Source organism: Theropithecus gelada, chromosome 14 (genome assembly GCF_003255815.1).
Source record: "Theropithecus gelada isolate Dixy chromosome 14, Tgel_1.0, whole genome shotgun sequence".
NCBI classification, from domain to species: domain Eukaryota; kingdom Metazoa; phylum Chordata; class Mammalia; order Primates; family Cercopithecidae; genus Theropithecus; species Theropithecus gelada.
In genome coordinates this window covers 103,081,901-103,104,195 of record NC_037682.1, presented here as the reverse complement: position 1 = coordinate 103,104,195, position 22,295 = coordinate 103,081,901, and the positions used below count along the sequence as shown (strand labels likewise).

The 22,295-nt window shown below is 38.7% G+C and overlaps 1 protein-coding gene across 2 annotated transcripts in view; it reads left to right on the top strand.

The window, feature by feature from the left end:
* BTG4 (BTG anti-proliferation factor 4) overlaps positions 1-22,295 on the top strand; it is a 38,444-nt gene that overhangs the window by 9,368 nt on the left and 6,781 nt on the right. For both annotated transcript variants that reach the window (XM_025357570.1, XM_025357571.1), the window contains 4 exons: positions 4,381-4,579; positions 5,051-5,188; positions 5,781-5,979; positions 7,873-8,024. In XM_025357570.1, coding sequence (XP_025213355.1) covers positions 4,407-4,579; positions 5,051-5,188; positions 5,781-5,979; positions 7,873-8,024 — 662 coding nt within the window. In that variant the 5' untranslated portion in view covers positions 4,381-4,406. The remainder of the gene's footprint in view (positions 1-4,380; positions 4,580-5,050; positions 5,189-5,780; positions 5,980-7,872; positions 8,025-22,295) is intronic.

Below are 22,295 nucleotides of genomic sequence, written 5' to 3'. Positions count from 1 at the left end.
CCATTTGTTTTATACTGACTCTTCCACTGAACTTCATTCTTTCAATGATAACATTAATCTCTTGGTTACTAGTGTTTGAAACTTGGAGTAAATTTTGAGTATTTCATTTCCCAAACTTTACATCCAAGTCATCACTTGTGTATATATTTGACTTCCCTCTCTAGATAATAAGCCTCTTGAAAGGAAAGTTGAATTTTGATTTTACCCCCAGCCCCACTAATAGTGTCTCTGAAGTAGGTGGTCAGTAAATAGTCACTGAGTGTTAATTAAAACAGAAGGTGTAGTTGTCATCAATGTAAAGGAGGTGATTTAAATAATGTGTTTCAAGTCATAAACAAGTAACCGGAGGAAATCTTCCGTGATGTTTACTTTTTATTTGATTGTTCTTTCCTGAAATCTAAGTACATTGTTATTCTACCGTTCTATTCGTAACTTGCAAGGCCTGCCTGGGCCTGTTGCAGAAAATAATGCTAGGAGAGGGTTCAAAACCACATTCATGTACTTCACCAACTCAAAGTGCAAGGGAACGGTTTGTCAATGGGAAGATGAAGTCATGAAAGAATTATAAAAACACCTGGCACCATTCTATTATTGTAAATGCAAACTAGCCCTTTGAAAAGAAAAAAATTTTGTGTTAATGCATCTGTTGCCTTTAGTTCAGAAGCAAAATTTCAGCAGCACACAAGGAGTTACCCTAATTTTCAGCTTTGTCCCTTCTAACATAAATTTAAAAAAATAATCTTTGCAAAATTTACCCCAGCAAATGGCTAGAAAATATGAGAATAAATGATGCAAATTTGTCCTAATAATCTGTTAAACTTAAGGCATTATTAAGCAATCAAAAGTGTAAAATAAGTTTAAAATCTTCTTCACAGCTAAGGCAGTATCTATCTTAATGATTTCCACTTTTGCTGCACATTAGAATCGCTTGGGGAACTTTAAAAAGTCCTGATGTGTAGGTTGCACTCTATACCAATTAAGTCAGAATGTCTTGACCCGGCGTAGCGGTTCACACCTGTGAATCCTAGCACTTTGAGAGGCCAAGGCAGGAGGGTTCCTTGAGCCCAGGAGTTCAAGACCAGCCTGGGCAACATAAGGAGACCCCATCTCTATCGAAAAAAAAAATGTCTGGGTAAGGGATAGGAGGCAGACGTCAGTATTTTTAAAAGATCTTCAGGTGATTCCAAGGTGCAACAGTTTGGGTACCCCAGCCACCGAGGAAGAGGAATGAGAACTATGTCATGGACAGTTGAAACAAACAAGAGACTATGGAGTTGGAAGATTATTAAGGTCCTACTTTCATGTGTGTTTATTTTAATATGTTCTGGGTACACAGATATTTAAATATGTACTGAATTGAATTAAATTAATCTTAATTAAATCTTAAATCATATTCTTAGATATCAAGATGATCAGCCATCCATTTCACAGTCCTTTTAAACAAGTTTTAAAAATTGATATATAATAGTTGTATGTATTTTGGGGGTACATGTAATATTTTAATACTTGTATATAATGTATAATGATCAAATAAGGTAATTGGGATATCCATTACCTCAAACATTTATCTTTTCTTTGTGTTGAGAACATTACAAATCTTCTAGCTATTTTGAAATATACAATTGTTACCTATAATTTGTCTACTATACTAGAATACTAGAACTAATTTCTTCTATTTTTGTATCCTTAACCAACTTTGATAATCCTCATACTTACATTTCTTATACCTCTCAAGCATCAAAGACATTACAATAACCAGCATACTACCTAATATATGTATTTCATCTCAGTTCATCACTAGTGAAAGGTTTTTTAATTTTTTTGAGACAGGGTCTTTGCTCTGTTGCCCAGGCTGGAGTGCAGTGACACAATCATAGCTCATAGCTTACGGCAGCCTCAAACTCCTGGGCTCAAGTGATCTTCCCACCTCAGCCTTCGAGTAGCTATGGCTACAGACACATGCCACACCAAGCTGACTTTTAAAATTTTTGTAGAGACAGGGGTCTTACTGAGTTGCCCAGGCCGACCTCAAACCCCTGACCTCAAGTGATCCTTTCGCCTGGGCCCAAAGTGTTTGCATTACAGGCATGAGGCTCTCTGCCCAGCTCAAGAACAAGCGCTCTAATGTTATCTATTACAATCTTAACTACAATCTTATGAGATCGCTATTGTATCTCCCATTTCACAGGCAGAAAATTAAGTTGCCCAAGGTTACACAGATGGTGAGTCCTAAAGTTGCAATTCACACCCAAATCTATCCGATCTTAATGCCCATATTTTAAAACTTTGTATTGTGCAGGAATGGAAAGATATGACAAAATGATAGCATTAGTGAAAAAGAGTACTTGCAAGTTCAGTATGAGTCCGTGGTGTGATGTCACTGCCAACAAGGTAAAAGCCACCTGAGGTTGTGTTCTGGAATACAGTATTCAGAGGGAGGGAAGCAACAGCCCCGTGCTAGTCTTTAGGGGTGGAGCACACCTGGAGCATTGTGTGCAAGTCTGAGCCCCACGCTGGAAAAAAGGGGATTACTCACACACCTCACACTCACTGTGATGTGAGTACCCAGCATGGTGAGTGAGTCTATAGGAAAAACTGTCAAAAAGCTGAGACTATTTAGGCTCCACAAAGAGAAGGCTGAGGGAGGCTGAGTAGCTAGTATTTGAAATGTCATCATGTGGTGGAACATTAGACACGATTGGTGTAGTTCCAGAAGGAAAAACTAGGCTGCACATACAGGAAAATTGGAGGTAGATTCGCCTCCACACAGAAAGGAAGGTCTGGCTGTTATTTGGAGCTTTTTAGAAATGAAATGGACTTCCTTGTGAGACAGTGAATTCCTTTTCGCTAATGAAGAAACTGAATGATCACTAATCCTGAGCGTTAAAGACTTAATGTATGTCAGGTGTGATGCTTCTCAACGCTTAGTGGGTATTAGAATCACCTGGGGGAACCTGCTAAATACTGATTGCCAGGCCTTACCTTGAGAAGCGTTGCTTCCGCAGATCTGAAATAAGGTGGGAGAATGTGAATTTTTAAATTTAATTTTAATTTTTTTTTTGAGACGGAGTCTTGCTCTGTCACCCAGTCTAGTGCAGTGGTGTGATCTTGGCTTACTGCATCCTCCGCCTCCCGGGTTCAAGCAATTATCCTGCCTCAGCCTCCTGAGTAGATGGGACTACAGGTACATGCCACCACGCCTGGATAATTTTTGTATTTTTAGTAGAGACGGGGTTTCACCATGTTGGCCAGGCTGATCTCTAACTCCTGACTTCAGGTGATCCACCTTCCTCGGCCTTCCAAAGTGCTGGGATTATAGGTATGAGCCACAGTACCCGGCCAAGAATCTGAATTTTTAACAAGAAACACAGTGAGTCCAGATCACATGGTCACTGACCCCCACCCTCTGAGAACTGGTGAGGTTAGATAAACTCAGATCTCTTCTACTTATCCTACAAATAAACCCTTTAGTAAAAAAAAGTGTCGTCAACATAACAGCTGCTCAAAGTTGTCTTAACAAGTTTTGTAAGAAATCTAAGGCAAAATTCCTTAATATGTTGACAGCTAAGTTAGAGATGACATCATTGGAATGTGCGATATTAGGATACAGAAGAACGCTTGATTCTCTGTGTTATAAAAGATAAGATTATAATAGCAAAATAGAAAATATAGATCCAGTTTGAAAACACTTCAAATGGAGAACCCACTCCACTTATGCCAAGGAGCAATTGGATGGAGACCAGATTGGCATATGAAAAAGCTATATGATTATCTCAATAGGCAGCACCTGTGTAAGGTGAAGCACCCATCAGCCTTTAGGGCCCAGGCTTATATAAACTTCAGCCTCAAACTCACGAACAGGTGTGGGTGAGAGTTGGAAACATAAGGGATGGTGCAGTTGGTCTTTTAACTCTTATCCACTTTTCTTGGGGGCTAAAGGGCTTTTGTTGGCAAGTATAATGTGTTTGCTTATTCTTAAAGCATGCAACTTGTGAGGCACATTTTGGAATTACTCTCTCCTGAAATATTTTGCTCTTTGTTAATATATCTTTAAAACGTGATGCTTGAGGTAATTACTATCCCATACCAGGATCTTTTTTAAGTTGCACAGTGATGTTTCAGTTATTACTTAAATACTTTAAAATTTTAAAGACTTTTTTTCCTTTGAAAACCTTTAAAACTGGGCTATTTGAGGAACTGCTGTTCTTGGCTGTTATGTTAATTGATAGTGTTCATGTACTTACCTAGTTTACTAAGGACTTCTTTCTAGCAAATTATCTCAGTTTTAAATTTAAGGTATGTAAAATTTCCAAATGGCAATTAAGTATTGATATTAAGTTAAACATTTCTTTCTATTTCTTCTTCCTTTTAATGATTCAGACCTCCTTATCTATTTTTCTTGAATCATGAGAGATGAAATTGCAACAACAGTTTTCTTTGTCACAAGATTGGTGAAAAAACATGATAAACTAAGTAAACAGCAAATAGAAGACTTTGCAGAAAAGCTGATGACGATCTTGTTTGAAACATACAGAAGTCACTGGCACTCTGATTGCCCTTCTAAAGGCCAAGCCTTCAGGTGAGAGCTAGTATGTGGGATGGCAAAGGGAAGCAATCACCAAACAACAGCCAGCTCCTAGGAAAATGGAGTGATCTTGTTTTCAGCATTTAAGTAACGAAAGTTTTATGGGTTCATTTGTTTGAACGTGGAATTGAAAGGAGGAGACATAGTAGATGACACTTTGGCTGGAAACAACAGAGCAAAGCCCCTTACGTGAGGTAGATTAAACAATTTTTAATTTGTGTTTGCCATGAAAGATAAGCTGTGAATAGCCCGTAAACTAATTTTGTGACTTACTGATGCAACATACATTCTGAGCCACTGTATCAAAAGTTGATGTCTTACTTGTAAGAGTGGAGAGTGGAGGAGGCTGAGGGGAAGGTGGGGGTGAGATGGGAGCTATGTGTATTGGAACGGTATGTGCATAATGTGATTCTTCTGCTAAAGTGCCTGTCATCATGTCTTCATCTCCCTTCATTTTTTTAAAAGGTGCATCAGGATAAACAACAATCAGAATAAAGATCCCATTCTAGAAAGGGCATGTGTGGAGAGTAATGTGGATTTTTCTCACCTGGGACTTCCGAAGGAGATGACCATATGGGTAGATCCCTTTGAAGTGTGCTGTAGGTGAGTAATCTCATAGTTTGTGTGCTGTGTGATACCTGGAAACCTTAGGTTAGACAACTTTACATAAGTTCATGAAAGATGATGCACCAAAGCCTTGAGTTAGCAGCAGGGACACTTCTTGGTTAAGATTTTAGATGCAAACTTCTGTTAGACAATGAAGACTTCTATTCAAAGTGGGTGAGGTGGAAAGCACAATGATTTTGCAAAATATTTGAAATGTGGCTTTAATCACTGCACCTTATTACAAACTATAGATTGGTAACAGTATCTATTACAAACTGTAGGTTGATAACAGATAAGTATTATAGGCAATATCAGAAAGGAAGTAGAGTTATCTATCATGGGACAATTCAGTTCATTAACTGAATCAAAAGAAACTAGTCTTTGTTTTTTTCTGAACAATTAAACAAAATAACTCTTATAGAATGTCCTCATTTATAACAGTGTAGTAGGTGAAGGTCATAATGTCCTTCAATTTTTTAAGGCAATCTCTTTTAAAATAAGTTAGCATATTGTCTCCCGGAAAGATTAGAGACAAAACTTGTAGGAAGTTGAATCCCTAATTAGTACTTAAATTTCTTTTCCTACTTAGGTATGGTGAGAAAAACCATCCATTTACAGTTGCTTCTTTTAAAGGCAGATGGGAGGAATGGGAACTATATCAGCAAATCAGTCATGCAGTTAGTAGAGCCTCATCAGACGATTCCTCTGGCCCTTCCTGCGATGAAGAAAGTTGTAGCAAGGAACCTCGTGTCATTCCTAAAGTCAGCAATCCAAAGAGTGTTTATCAGGTCAAGTGTGTTCCAGTTCTTTTCTATATGTTTTTCTATCTGATTCTAAACACAATGCACTCATTATGAAAACAAAGAAGCAAAAAAACATGGAAAGAACAAAACTGTAGATTTTTAAAAGCCAGAATCTTAATATTTTGGCAAAACTTTTTCTGTCTTCTTCACTGCACAATGTATTCCCTACTCTTGGCTGAGCTTTTAGGATCTACATATCTACATAATCTTTTATTGTCCTATTTCTTCATACAGTATTTGAAGACACACAGGTTTCCTTCCACTTAAATTCCTACAGAATCAAAGATTAAGATTAGTGAGCTTTGTTTTTTTTTTTGGTCAATTGAAAATACCATGGCATTTATACAAAATTTGGATTTAGGAAAGGTCAAAGGCCTATACATTGTGTCACTAGAGCAGTTTTTCTCAACTAATTTTTTCTTCTTTTTAAACCATAACGCATTGAAAGATATGCATATTTACTTTTAAAAAGTTTCCTGAAACAGTGTTTATCTTTACTAGGAGCAATGCTCCCAGTACTTCCAATTAAATTCATTTGATTTCAAGCATCTAAATTGATTTCATGACCCACAATTTGAAAAACACTGAACTAGAGAGAATTTGTTAACACTTTATGTATATATTTGTTTGTATGTTCTCTTAATCACCTATGTATTAAATGTTAAAGCAATTGGAATTTTAATATTCATTTGCCTCCCTTGTAACTGATTATTGGCAGAATTCTAGACTGTTTCCACATGGTTGTAGTATTTTTTGAAAAGCTGATAACTCGTATGGTGATGCCTGAATTTTAGGTTGTTTCTTGAGGTTTGATTCTCAAGCACAGAACTACTGGGTCACCGAGTATGAACATTTTACTGGTTTTTAATATGCAGCCGAAACACCATATAGAAAGTTGTATTTATTTGTAGTGTCACTAGCTGTATGTAAAAGTGCCTGCTCTGCCTTTTTTTTCTGGTATTGGCTATTCTCATTTAAAAAAACAGATAATTTGATTAACATGATATGCGTATGTAATACAGTATTTGTGAAATTAAACATTAAAAAATTCCATGTGCCCAAATGTTTTAGCACCTACTCTCTTACAAATTTTCTCTTATTCACCCATTCATTATTTGAAGTTCTAATATATTATTATAGGTTCTTTATATGCCGGAATGATTTTAACCCCTTGTCGTATTTCTGGCAAATGTTTTGTCCCTAGTTTTTTAAACTATGTGTGTCATTGATAGTTTCTTGGAAACAGTGACTTTAAAATGATGTATGACAAAGCTATTTTTTTCCTCAGTGTTATAACCAGACTATGTATTCAAAGTCCTGCTGTATGTCATTTAGCTTAAAATTAGTTTCCAAGAACCTATCGAGGTTGTTGAGTGAGGATTTATGGTATTTGCCTTAATTCTATTTTTATTTTTAGAAAGGTCTTCTTTCATTTGGGGATCAGACCTGTAATCAGCTCTATCCTTTTACAGCAATGTCTTTTCAAAGTGTGATCTGTAAAACATCTGTATCAGTCATCTAAGGTGTTTAAAATGAAGATTTCTAGGCTGTGGCCCCAGAGATTATGAACATGCAGTTTTGGATTAGGCTGGCAGGCGTGAGGTAGGGATGGGAGAGGGACAACTCAAGAATAAACATAAACTTGAATAAGCGTATTAAAAAGTTTTTAGTTGAGTTAGTTAACTTTTTAAAAAGGTACAGTATAAAGTGACTTATGTTCCTGCCAAGTGCTAGAAAATTTTTCAAAGATGGTTATGCACTTTTGATTCTATTTATTTGTGCTCCCTATGCTTTTGAAGTGCTTAACTTTTGAATTATGAGTTCATATTTAGTCCTTACAGCTAGCTTATTAGAGATCTTTATGCTTTTTTTTTCCAGGTTGAAAACTTGAAACAGCCCTTTCAATCTTGGTTCCAAATCCCCGGCAAAAAGAATGTGGTGGATGGCCGTGTTGGCCTCCTGGGAAACACTTACCATGGCTCGCAGAAGCACCCTAAGTGTTACAGGCCTTCTATGCACCGGGTGGACAGGTACCACTGGGTCAACATACACCAATGACGCAGCGACTGGGCACATGGTGGGCGAGAGCTCAGAGGAGCGCCTTTATTCTAAAATAAAAATGAATTTAAGGTTGAGAGGCCCTGAAACAAAAAATGACCATATTAGGGACGAGGGTACACAATGGTAAATCCTCTCATACAGATCATGACTGTTCTTAGCTGTACTTTTAATTCTTATTTAATTTTACATGAAGTTTTATGTAACATTAGTGAATGTACCCAGTAAGGTAACAGAATGAAGATATTGACCTGTAATAAGACTCAATGAATTATGAAAAGTAATGGTTTAAATAAACGTACAGTGTTTTTAATGCTTCTTAGTTCAGTTCGTTGCAAGAAACAAACTTTTAAAAGTTTTTTTGTAAAGAAGGGGTCTCCCTATGTTGCCCAGGCTGGTCGCAAACTCCTGAGCTCAAGCAATCCTCCTGTCTCAGCCTCCCAAAGTGTTGGGATTACAGGCGTGAGCCACCGTGCCTGGCCACCATTCATTCTTACTCCCCTCACCCTCTACCACTTGCTAGAGGGAAAGTTGATGACTCTGCAGTCCGTGTCTCTACAAATTTGATAGCAGTGAGAATTGTTTTGGCTGCTACTTTTCGATGTTTATGGTATAAGGAAATGCCCGTTAGGCTACTGCTGGTGAATTTTATCTTTGCTAGATTTTATAGATTTTAAAATTAGGGAGGGAGATTCTACAATCCAGCTTCACTCTATTAGCCAAAAATAGTTTGACTCTTCTAAATTCTGTGTCTCTAGTTGTTAGAAAATTCCCAAAACCTTGTTGACTGGACCCATTCCTGCTCATGCTGTTTGTTCCCAGCTGGGTCCTTGCCGTTGTCTGGCAGTTCCTGTTAATCTCCACTTAAGACGTTTTGTAGCTGTGTCTTCTCTATCTCTTTTTACTCCATCCTCCTGTGCTCTCAGCAGGGGACTTGTTCTTTTTGTTTTCTCCTACTTCAAAATTTTATCTCCCCCTTCTCCTCTCTCATCTCCATTTTAAGACTTTGCTCTTCTCCAGTCGCTTGTATCTTCTCCCTACATCTTGGTTTTCTTGCTGAATTTCTGCTGTTAGGTGGTTCTGGATCCAGGAAGCTGGTAGCACTGGATCAGTCACAGCTTGGTTCTCTTGTGAGTAGACTTGTGCTTTGGGCCAGTGGCTCTGAGTGGATACAAAAAGTTGTGACCTTGAGTCCCAACTAGGGCAGGACATGCCAGCAGTCAAGCTAGTGCTGACGAAGAGGGGACTTGATTCTAGCCTCATTACTTTGGGTGCAGCTCTTAGTAATCATTTTTCTTTTTTTTTCTCTATAAATGGATGGTTCATTAGGGCACATAGCAGCATTATTTTGTGGGACAAACTCACTTACCCTTAATGGCATATGAGGTCAAGTTTCTCTGCTGAAAAATGAGTTTGTCCTCTCTTGAAGAGCTTTCTGCTATAGTATGGGAGTTGTTGTGAACCTCCCCAGATTTTTCTCAAGGTAACCACAACACTAGTTTACTGGCCCCTCAGCAAACCATCCACTGGAGGTGGTCGTGATGTTTGCCAGCCTCCATACGTGTGTGGGTGAATTCTGGTCTCCAGAAAATGGGGCAGAAATAAGACTACTAGCAATGGGTGTAATTATTAGGCTTTAGGATGCTAGCATGTATGTGAATGTACTTTAGTTTAATCCTTAACCATCAAGTTAGAATTTCTGGTAACATTTCATTTTCTCTGCCTCCCTACCTTCTACCCTTGTGCAGGCAATTGTTATTAGTTACCTGTCTGGTCTTGTTCCCCATCCTAAGGTAATTTTTACTCTTCAGTTTAAAATGTTTCAATCAGGAAAATATTCAAATTCTAGAATACGGTTTCTGGTCTTAATGACTTGAGTTCTTGCATGTCTTTTCAGCCTAACCTCGACTCTCCTTTTGGACTCTGTTTTTTATTTTCATGTTATTTTTTTGTTTCCTTTGAGACAGAGTCTCACTTTGTTGCCCAGGCTGGAGTTCAGTGGTGAGATCTCGGCTCACTGCAACCTGTGCCTCCCAGGTTCAAGTGATTCTCTTGCCTCAGCCTCCAGAGTAGCTGGGACTACAGGCGTGCGCCACTATGCCCGGGTAATTTTTGTATTTTTAGTAGAGACAGTGTTTCACCATGTTGGCCAGGTTGGTCTCGAACTCCTGGCCTCAAGCGATCCACCCACCTTGGCCTCCCAAAGTGCTGGGATTACCAGGGACTCTGGTATTTAAGTGTTCTTGATTGGGATACTTCTCACCTTGCCTCATTGTTCTCCCTTCACTCTTGATCACTTGAGATACCATCTCTTCCAGGAAGACTTCCTGATCCCCAAGTCCAGTTTGTCGTCATATGTTAGGGGCTCCTTACAGCATTCTGTCTGCCCCTAGAAGAGCACTTAACTATTGTAATTGTTTCATAGGTATCAGTATCCTCCCAATAGAATGAGTTTTCAGAGTACGGATACCTCATATTCCCATTTAACGTTGGCATATAGCAGTGTTCAGATTTATAGACTGGATAACTTTATTGGTGATTAAACGCTTGCCTAATATATAATCTGATACACAGCATTAAATAATGCTTGTTGGTTGATCATTCTCTCAGCGGAGTAAGAAGTACTATGTTCTAGGCTGGGCATGGAGAACTAATTGCTGTAAAAATCTGAAGTTGTTTGGTCTTTACATGTACAATTTATTGGACTAAAAAAAGACAAATCAACCGTATATAATACTTGCTAGATATAAAGTGCAACATAATATTTGGATATGACAAGAATGAGTGATCTTTCAAGAACCTTTACACAGAGGGTTTTATTAATAAAGTTTCCCTTGTAGTCTGCAAGGTTGGTTTAAAAAATTTTCCAGCCAGCAGAGGTGACACTGTACCCTTGAACCCTATGCTGCTGATGGACACTGCTAGTCAATCACAATGTTCTGATTTGGGTTCAGAGATTGCCTCATAATTCTTGTAGCATAGTACTTGAGATGACCATTATAATTAAGTGTTCCAAATTGGTACTCAAGAAGAAACCAATTCCACCATGTGCTAGGGTTTGGCTCAGAGGGAGCCATCTATGAACATTTGAGCCCTGTGTAATCGTTTATAGCCTCTCAGGAGGCTCTGAGCAAATGTGTAGGGGAAAAAATAGAATCAACTATATATTTTTACTGTGATTAAAAGTAGTCAATATACTTGAAAAGCCCCTAAATACATTACTATCATATCTATTAGTATATTTGTATAATAACCAAATTAGATCTTCCTAATCTACATTTTGAAAATTTTCTATGATGAACATGTACCATTTTTCTTTTCTTTTCTTTCTTTTTTGAGATCAGGTCTCACCCTGTCACCTAGGTTGGAGAGCAGTGGTGCAATCTTAGCTCACTGCAGCCTTGACTCCCTGGCTTGAGTGATCCTCTTGCCTCAGCCTCCTGAGTAGCTGGGACTACAGGTGCCTGGCTAATTTTCAATTTTTAGTAGAGAACGAGGTCTCGCTATGTTGTCGAAGCTGGCCTTGAACTCCTGAGCTCAAGGGATCCTCCCGCTTCACCTTCCCAAAGTGCTGGGATTACAGGCATGAGCCACTGTTCCTGGCCTTCTCTTTTTTAAAAAAAATTTATCTTGAGGTAATTATAAATTCACATGCAGTTGTAAGAAGTAACGTAGATCCCATGCATTCTTTCACCTAGTTTTCCCCCTTGGTAATATTTTGCAAAACTTTAGTACAGTATCACAAGCAGATATTGACATTGCTACAGTCAAGATACAGAACACTTCCATCACCACAAGAATTCCTCTTGTTGCCCTTTTATAGTTGCACACACTTCCCTTCCCATCCCTTTCTTAACCCCTTGGCAACCACTAATCTTTCCCCTGTTCTTTTAATTTTATCATCTCAAGAATGTTATAAATTAATCATACTGTAGGTAACCTTTTCGGATTGGCTCTTTTCACTAAGCATAGTTCTTTGGAGATTCATCCAGGTTGCTGCATGTATTGGTAGTTTATTCCTTATTGTTGCTGAGTAGTATTCCATGGTATGGACAAACCACGGTTTAGCCATTTACCTGTCAAAGAACAACTGAATTGTTTCTGGATATTAGGAATAAAGCTGCTACAAACATTTGTGTAGACAATGTGTGAACATAGGCACGTATTCCAGAGAAATAAAAACACATGAGTGGAATTAATGGGTCATATAGTAGTTGCATGCTTAGTTTTTAAAGAAACTGCCATTTTATGTTCCCGTCAGCAGTGTATGACTGATTCAGCTTTTCCACATACTTATCAGTCTTTGGTATTGTTATAATTTTTTATTTCAGCCATTCTGATGGGTGTGTAGGATATCTTAGTATGGTTTTAATTTGCATGACCCTCATGGCTAGCGAAGTTGAACATCTTGTGCTCGTTTGGCATCTGAATATCCTCTTTGATGAAATATCTGTGTGTCTCCTGGCCATTTTCTAATTGAGTGCATTGTTTATTTTTCCACTGAGTTTTGAGAGTATTTGATATATTCTAGACACTGGTCTTTTGTCAAATGTGTGGCTTGAAACTATTTTCTTCCAGTTTGTACGTTGCATTTAAAAATTTTCTTCATTTTTAATTACTATGGGTACATAATAGTTATATATATGGAATACATGTGATGTTTTGATAGTGATGTTTTGGTACAGGCATATGATGTGTTATAAATCATGGTAATTGGGATATTCATTATCTCAAGCGTTGATCATTTCTTTGTGTTAGGAACATCCCAATTTCACTTTCAGTTATTTATTTTTTTTATTTTTGAGACAGAGTTTTGCTCTCATTGCCCAGGCTCACTGCAACCTCCAACTGCCAGTATCAAGCAATTCTCCTGCCTCAGCCTCCACAGTAGCATGCGCCCGCCACCATGCCCAGCTAATTTTGTTTTTTGGTATTTTTAGTAGAGATGGGATTTCACCATGTTGGCCAGGCTGGTCTCAAACTCCTGGTCTCACGTGATCCACCCACCTCGACCTCCCATGGTGCTGGGATTACAGGCATGAGCCACTGCGCCTGGACGATTTCAGTTATTTTAAAATGTACAGTAACTTATCGACCATGGTCATCCTATTGTATTTTTTTTCTTTTTTTTTGAGACGGAGTCTTGCTCTGTCACCCAGGCTGGAGTGCAGTGGCCGGATCTCAGCTCACTGCAAGCTCCGCCTCCCGGGTTCATGCCATTCTCCTGCCTCAGCCTCCCGAGTAGCTGGGACTACAGGCACCCGCCACCTCGCCCGGCTAGTTTTTTGTAATTTTTAGTAGAGATGGGGTTTCACCGTGTTAGCCAGGATGGTCTCGATCTCCTGACCTTGTGATCCGCCCGTCTCGGCCTCCCAAAGTGCTGGGATTACAGGCTTGAGCCACCGCGCCCGGCCATCCTATTGTATTACTAAGTACTAGATCTTAATTGTTCTAACTGTATTTTTGTACCCATTAACAATCCCTGCTCACCCAGCCCCTCCCTGCTATCCTTCCCAGCTTCTGGTAACCAACCATTCTACTCTATTTCCATGGATTCAATTTTTTTTTCACTCCCATGTATGAATGAGAACATATAATATTTGTCTTTCTGTGCCTGGCTTATTTCACTTAATATCCTCTAGTTCCACCCATGTTGTTGCAAATGACAGGATTTTATTCTTTTTTTATAAAGGATTTTATTCTTTTTTATGGTTGAATAATATTCCATTGTGTATATGTACCACATTTTCTTTATCTATTCATCTGTTGATGGATACTTAGGTTGATTCCATATGTTAGCTGTTGTCAATAGGGTTGCAATAAACATGGGAGTGCAGATATGTCTTTGATATACTGTTTTCCTTTCTTTTGGATATGTATCTAGTCGTGGGATTGCTGGATCATATGGTAGTTCTATTCGTGGTTTTTTGAGGCACTTCCATACTGTTCTCCATAGTGGCTGTGTGAGTTTGCATTCCCACCAACAGTGTATGAGGGTTCCCCTTTCTACACATCCTCACCAGCAACTGTTATTACTTGTCTTTTTGATGTAAGCCATTTTAATGGGGTGAGATGATATCTCATTGTAGTTTTGATTTGTGTTTCTCTGATTAGTGATGCTGAATTTATTTTTCATATACCTGTTGGCCATTTGTTTTTGTTTGTTTGTTTGTTTGTTTTTTGAGATGGCGTTTCACTCTTGTTGCCCAGGCTGGAGTGCAATGGTGTGATCTCAGCTCACCACAACCTCTGCCTTCTGGGTTCAAGTGATTCTCCTGCCTTAGTCTCCCAAGTAGCTGGAATTACAGGCATGCACCACCACGCCCGGCTAATTTTGTATTTTTAGTAGAGATGGGGTTTCTCCATGTTGGTCAAGCTGGTCTCAAACTCCCAACCTCAGGTGATCCACCCACTTCAGCCTCCCAAAGTGCTGGGATTACAGGCTTGAGCCACCGCACCTGGCCTTGTTTGTCTTCTTTTAAGAAATCTCTATTCAGTACCTTCTGAGCCAAATAAAAACAAAGAAAACAAAAGAAATGCCTATTTGGATTTTTTGTCCAAAATTGGATTTTTTTTTCCTATTGAGTTGTTTGAGCTTCTTATATATTCTGTTAGTTAATACCTGTCAGATGGGTAGTTTGTAAATAGGTTCTCCTGTTCTGTGAGTTGTCTCTTCACTTTGTTGATTATTTCCTTTGCTGTGCAAAGCTTTTTAGCCAGATATGATAATTTAAAAAAAAAGAATTTTGGGTTTACAGCTCTTTTCATTCAGCATTAGAAAAATATGTGCCACTTCTTCCTGGCTTCCTGGTTTCTGATGAGAAGCTTGCTGTCATTCCAGTTGTTTTTCCTCTGGTGGTAGAGTGTCATTTTTCTCTGGCTGCTTTCAAGATTTTTTCTTGCTTTTTGTTTTCAGAAATTTAATTATGATATGGGGGTGTGGATTTCTTTAGGTTTTCCTGTTTGGGATTCGTTCAGCTTTTTAAATCTGTAGGGTTATGTCTCTTTCCAAATTTGGAAAGTTTTCAGCCATTCTCTGAGTGTTATTTTTTCAGTCTGCCCCTTTCTTTTCTCTTTCTGAGTCTTTGATTACTTGAATGCTCCATCTTTTGCTATAGTACCATATGCCCCTGGTGCTCTGTTCATTCATTTCCTGTCTTTTTTCTCTTTCATTCAGATAAAATAATTTTGTTCTGTCTAAAAACATTGATGGTTTTTCCTCTATCCCTTCCATTTTACTGTTGAACCTATCCACCAAGCTTTATATTTTAGTTTTTACATTTTTCATTTCTAAAACTTTCATTTAATTCTGTCTTCTATTTTTTTGCTGTGACTTTACCATTTGCTGCTGAGACTTATTTCATTTGTTTCAAGCATGTTCATAATCGCTTATTGAAGCACTTTTCTGATGCTTCTTTAAAATCTTTGTCATAATTCTAACATCTTTGTTATATTGGTGTTGTAATCTGTTGATTAGGTTTTCTCCCCACTCTTTGCTTATCTTTCTGGTTTTTAGTATGATGAGTGATTTTTGATCCAAATCTGGACACTTTTGATATTATGAGACTTGGGATTTTATTTAAACTTTGTTTCAACTGGTTTCCTTTGACCCTATTCCAGTGGGGGAGAGAAGGGAGTGATGCTTTGCTACCTCCTAGTGGGAGCAAAAGTCCGGGTTTCCCTCTTGGCCTCCATTAATACCCAAGAAAGGGTCTCTCATTACTGCTGGACTGGTATGGGAGTTCTAGCTCCTCATGTGGCTTCCACTAACACTGTGGCCAGGGTGGCCTCATTATCAATGGACAATAGCACAAGTCCTAACTCTCTACTTGTCCTCCTCTGATTCCACTACAGCAGGGAGGTGGTAGTGGTGGCAGCAGCGGGGAGGGGAGAGGTTATTACTGCCAGGTGTGGGGATGTCCAGACTTTCTATGTGGTTTCTACTGATACCATGAAGTGGAAGAGGGTTTGGATCTCCCCTGTGGTGATGAAAATTCCCAGCTCTCTGCTCGGTCTTCTCTCATACCAACCCAGCAGTAGGTTGGGATGACTTGATCCATCCTGGCAAAGATGGAGCTCTAGACTCCCCATTCAACTTATGCTGGTGTGGGCGGAGCCAGTTTTTTCTTGCTGTTTTGCTAGTGTATAGGATTTTTTGTTAAAGTTTTCTTCTTTGCTGCGCTGTCCCTTTCCTGGTCCTTTAGCTAAAGAGCAGGCTTTTGTGGTCTCTTTTGGTCTGTTACCATTGGTGTTTATGGGTTGCTGGCTTCTTTATTTCCAAGTCTGGAATATACTATGGGGAAAGAAAATCTGTAGAACTCACCTCCATATCCTCCCTTGGAATCTGAGGTTCCCTAGCCAGTCTGCCTTCTTCTCTACACCTTTTAGAATCTTCTCTTCTTTCTTTTATGTGTATTGTCCAGGGATTTTAGTTGTTCTTAGTGGGAGGAGTAGAGAAAAAATGCCTGTTCCATCTTCCTCAAAGATAGAATTCTATGTATCACTTTTGAAATAATAAATCTTAAGACAATTGAATATATTTTTGGATAAGGGTCTTTTTTGATAATAGTTGGTCAATATGGCTTCTACATTTATTGAGGTTTTCTTATCTCTTTTCTAGTCAGTGGGCTGTATGTGTGTGTACACAAGCTTGTTCCTTAAAGATAACTAGAATGTCAGTTTTAAAAAAGAACTTGCTATTGATTTGATTCAGCAATAAAAATGCATAATGCAGCAGTAAGGAGAACATGATCCCTGTTTTGTAATCTGTGGCATTTCCATTAAAAAGCATGTGCTTACTAAAAGCCTGCAGCTGTTAGTGTATTAATGAAAATAAGATGGAGGGCCCAAGAAGTCAGCCAGGAAATTAATAGGATCATGTCCTGGTAGATTCCTTGATCAGCCAAGAATGAGGAATATAGAAAAAAGGTCTTTAAGTTCTGTACTACTTTTTCTTTGCCATCTCTCCCAGAGGCCCTGGACTCTTGGCTTAACTATCCTAAACAATCTTGTGTGTCAGGCCTAATTAATCTTCACTCTGCTTTCTGGGAAATACATTTCGTAATTTATGTGGGTAGCTAAATAAAGTTCTTGAAGACACATACCCAATATTAATCAAATCAAACTAAGACTTGCCTTCTTCTCAAAATACTAGAGTCTTTAATCTTATAAAGTTATGCATTGGTTTGAGGGTGTGCTCTGTTTAAGAATTTCCTGTTAATGGAATAAATGGGAGGACAGCTCCCTTATAGCCACTCTTATGGGCAATGACTATTTTACCATTTTTATTAGTATCTGTGCCATGAAAGCACGATTTCAATCAAAATGGTAATTAGTGAGGTATTTTTAAGGCCGTCAAATTTGGTACTTACCTGATGACTAATCTAACTATGTAAACTGAATTAAGATGACTAAGTAGGGCCGGGCGCGGTGGCTCAAGCCTGTAATCCCAGCACTTTGGGAGGCCGAGACGGGCGGATCACGAGGTCAGGAGATCGAGACCATCCTAGCTGACACGGTGAAACCCCGTCTCTACTAAAAAAAAAATACAAAAAACTAGCCGGGCGAGGTGGTGGGCGCCTGTAGTCCCAGCTACTCGGGAGGCTGAGGCAGGAGAATGGCGTGAACCTGGGAGGCGGAGCTTGCAGTGAGCTGAGATCCGGCCACTGCACTCCAGCCTGGGCGGCAGAGCGAGACTCCGTCTCAAAAAAAAAAAAAAAAAAAAAAAAAAAAAAAGATGACTAAGTAGCCAATTCTACAACGAAAAAACTCAAAATAGAGGAGTTAGATATAGTGAGTTGATTCTGAGCAGATGTTCCTGATGGCTTGATTTAAAAATCCTTGTTTAACTTAATTGTAAATCTTCTTTTCATGTTATTTCAGTGTTTTTATTTTATTTTCTTGAAATCTACTATTAGTATTTTCATCAGTTGGACTGACAGCTAAATCCTCAGCCATGTATGGACGCCTCTTAATTATGACAAAAGACCTACAGAGCTAAAAATGTTGGATACCAGATGGACACTGAATTCATAAATTAGTTATCATTCATTATCTACCCAAATAATATTTTTAAAAAGAAAGTTTTAATTCTTTAGTAGTCTATCTTCCTTGCATTGCTTAGGATACTTGTTAACAAATGTTTTATTTTGTGTGGGGGTGTGTGTGTGTATCTATTCTGGTACTTCTCTTGGTGCATGATATGGTTTGGCTGTGTCCCCACCCAAATCTCACCTTGTATTGTAATAATCTCTATGTGTTAAGAGACCCTTCCTTGGGGTTGAGTGGAGGTGATTGAATCATGGGTGGTGGTTTCCCCCATACTGTTCTTGTGGTGGTGAATAAATCTCACAGGATCTGATGGTTTTATAAATGGGAGTTCCCCTGCACAGGCTCTCTTGCCTGCTGCCATGTAAGATGTGACTTTGCTCCTCATTTGCCTTTAGCCATGGTTGTGAGGTGTCCCCAGCCATGTGGGTCTGTGAGTCAATTAAACCTCTTTCCTTTGTAAATTACCCAGTCTCAAGCATGTCTTTATTAGCAACATGAGAACAGATAAATATAGGGCACAATAAAGATAATTATCCATGTGAGAAGCAGTTTGAATTTCAATCATTGGCTTTGTAATCTGAGCAGGCTTTTGAGTTGAAGTGTGTATTTGGATTTTTTTTTTTTTTTTTGAGACGGAGTCTCGCTCTGTCGCCCAGGCTGGAGTGCAGTGGTGGGATATCAGCTCACTGCAAGCTCCGCCTTCCGGGTTTTACGCCATTCTCCTGCCTCAGCCTCCCGAGTAGCTGGGACCACAGGTGCCTGCCACCTCACCCGGCTAGTTTTTTTTTTTTTTTGTATTTTTTAGTAGAGACGGGGTTTCACCGTGTTAGCCAGGATGGTCTCTATCTCCTGACCTCGTGATCCACCCGTCTCGGCCTCCCAAAGTGCTGGGATTACAGGCTTGAGCCACCGCACCCAGTAATGGTGCTGTTTCTCCTGATCAGCGCTCCAAAACTTCACTTTCATATGACTGCTTATCTCTTTGTGGTGTTTCAACCAGGTCCTCCAAAATGAATTTTGTGTGACATGGCTTATATTTTAAGTACACATTCTAGATCACCAAATATTGTATACATATATCCATCTACTTTGTGATTCAGTAATAGACAACCTTAGCCTGACTGAATAATGACATATACAAGTTTTACATTCTTAGAAAGAGTTTTAGTCAATATATTTAATAATTATTTTAATAAGATATGTGATCTGATGATCTTTTAGTCACAGTGAAAATTTTAGTCACAGTGAGCAGGGGTCCTCAACTTCTGTGGCAAATGTTAGCCCCTATTATATATACACCTAAAACTGTAATACACATTATTTATGTGATTTACCATGAATATTATAGATTTTCCAGTAATTCTTATCAGCTTCATCAGATGTTGTACTGATGTATTTAAGACCTTTTAATCGTGCAGACTGAAATGGGATTACCATTTTCTTTCTAGATCTAAAAATAAAATGGAAAAAGATAAACATTATATGGTTATTTTTATTAAAAGACAGACCACAAAATGGGGGAAATAGTTGCAGAATAAATAATTCCTACAAATCAACAAGAAAAAAAATAGTGAAAAATAAGTTGGCATTTTAAGCCCACATTTGCTTTATTCATCAATATATATTTTTTATTATAATCCTTTGGGTATATCCCAACTTATTTTTCACTTTCATATTGGTGCTTTATTAAGTGATGCCATAGTTTCTGTCTCTTTTCCCTCTTACTTTAAAAAGAATTTTAAAATTGTGTTTGTATATAAGGTCGGTCCGGCATAGAATTTCTGAAAGTAACATTAATAGGGTTTCTAAGGAAGTTGTCAGAAAGACAAAATTAGATATTCTGTGCACTTTCAGAGAAGGACTCTTTATGTTTGAATTTCAAAAGAGGCTTACATTTCTTTTCTGTTGATTCCCTTGCATATCTACATAATTTAATCCTGTCTATTGTCCCAGATCTCTTATGGCTACTTTACCTGTTACCTTTTTTGGAATTTTGTTCTTTATGTTTTACAGTTACCTTTGGACCAGAAGATATATGATATTTTTATTCATTTTTTTCAGTGTTTTAAAATAAGGTTTGTTCGTTTCATCCGTTCATTTCCTATTGTCATGTAGTTCTATTTTAACCATATATGTGTAGTACTTTAAATAAATTTTCTTATGTTATTATTTAACACAATAATAAATCCTTATCTAAATAAAAAAAAAATAAGATGCTGATCAGGAATCCATGATTTGCTGCAATGAGCCTGCTTGCATGCATCTTGTAGGACTTATATTTTCTTTTCTTTTTTGAGACAGAGTCTGGCTCTGTCACCCGGGCTGAGGTGCAGTGGTCTGATTTTGGCTCACGGCAGCCTCCTCCTCCCGAGTTTAGGAGATTCTCCTGCCTCAGCCTCCCCAGGAGCCTGGATTGCAGGCATGTGCCACCACACCTGGCTAATTTTTTGATTTTTTTTTTTTAGTGGAGACGGGGTTTCACCATGTTCGCCAGGCTGGTCTCGAACTCCTGGCTTCAAGTGATACGCGCACCTCAGCCTGCTGAGGTGCTGGGATTACATGTGTGAGCCACCATGCCTAGCCTGGACTTATATTTTCTAATCTTTTTAGGTCCAAACTTGTAATACTGGACTCATTGCTTAAGAGGCAGCTGGCTGGGCATGGTGGCTCATGCCTGTAATCCCTGCACTTGGAGGCTGAGGCAGGTGGATCACCCGAGGTCAGGGGTTCATGACCAGCCTGGCCAACATGGTGAAACCCCATCTCTACTACAAATACAAAAGAATTAGCTGGTCATGGTGGTGGGCACCTGTAATCGCATCTACTCAGGAGGCTCAGGCAGGAGAATTGCTTGAACCCGGGAGGTGGAGGTTGCAGTGAGCCGAGATCGTGCCACTGCACTGCAGCCTGGGCAACAAGAGCAAAACTCTGTTAAAAAAAAAAAAAAAAAAAAAAAAAAGAGGCAGTCAGAGTTATCCTTTTAAGAATCTAAGTTCAATTTCTCTGCTAACATACACACAGGTTTAATTTACATTTTCGTCCTGATAAAACAAGTTCCGAGCACAAGACCCTGAGTTACCTGGTCCCAGGCCCTTCTCTGACCTCATCTTCTACCTCAAGTCCTCATTTTAGCCATTGCCTTCATGTGAAATGTTCTTCCCCTAGCTATACCAGTGGCTCCCATTCTCCAGCAAGCTGTCAAGTCTCAACGAGGTCTTCGCTGATAACTATATACAACAGGGCAGCCCTGCACCCCATCACTCTTTGTTCCCTCAACTTGTTGCATTTATCTTTATGGGACTTATTCTAAACTGACACACTATGTGTTTATTTGTACATTGTCTCACTCCCTTCTCCCAAGAGAAGTAAGCAATACAAGGGTACAGATTTTGATTGTTAATACAAACTTGATTCCAGTGGGAAAAAAACCCAGTATGTGGCACATAGTCAATATCAATATATGTTTTATAAATGAATAAATATGAAGGAAACAAAAAAGAAAAAAAATAGGCACAATCTAATGGAAAATGGGCAAAAGACTGGATTAGGCACTTTACAAGAGACAGTATCTAAATGGTATATCAACATGAAAGATGCTCAGTTTCATTGGTCATCAGGGAAATTTAAAACTACATTGAGATACCACACACCAGAAAACTGAAAACAGTAAAAAAGATGTAAAATACTAAGTGCTGATAGAAACGGAAAACAACCAGAACCCTTCACTGTTGGCAGCAGTAGATAGTTTGGAACTCTAGTTGGTAGTATCTGCTAACACTGAACATATCCGTGTCCTAAGACCCAGGATTTCTAGTCCTAAGTATGTACCTGGATAAATATAGTTATGTATCATCACCAGAAGGTGTGCAAGACTGTTTGTAATAATCCCAAACTGGAAAATAGCCACATATGCATCAACAGTTGAATGAGTAAGTAGTAATGTATCCACACAATGGGATAGTTTACAGCAAAGAGAATGAACAAACTACAACTACCTCCCACAATGTGGATGAATCTCAGAAAGTGGAACAAAATAAGCAATAAAGTAACTCATATCTTATGGTTCCATTTATATGAAGTTCATGAATAAGCAGAAACTATTGATGGTGTTTGAAGTCAGGATGGTGGTTTCTCTGTCTTGGAACAAGTGACTAGAAGGAGGCATAAGCTGCTTCTGGAGAACCGGTAATGTT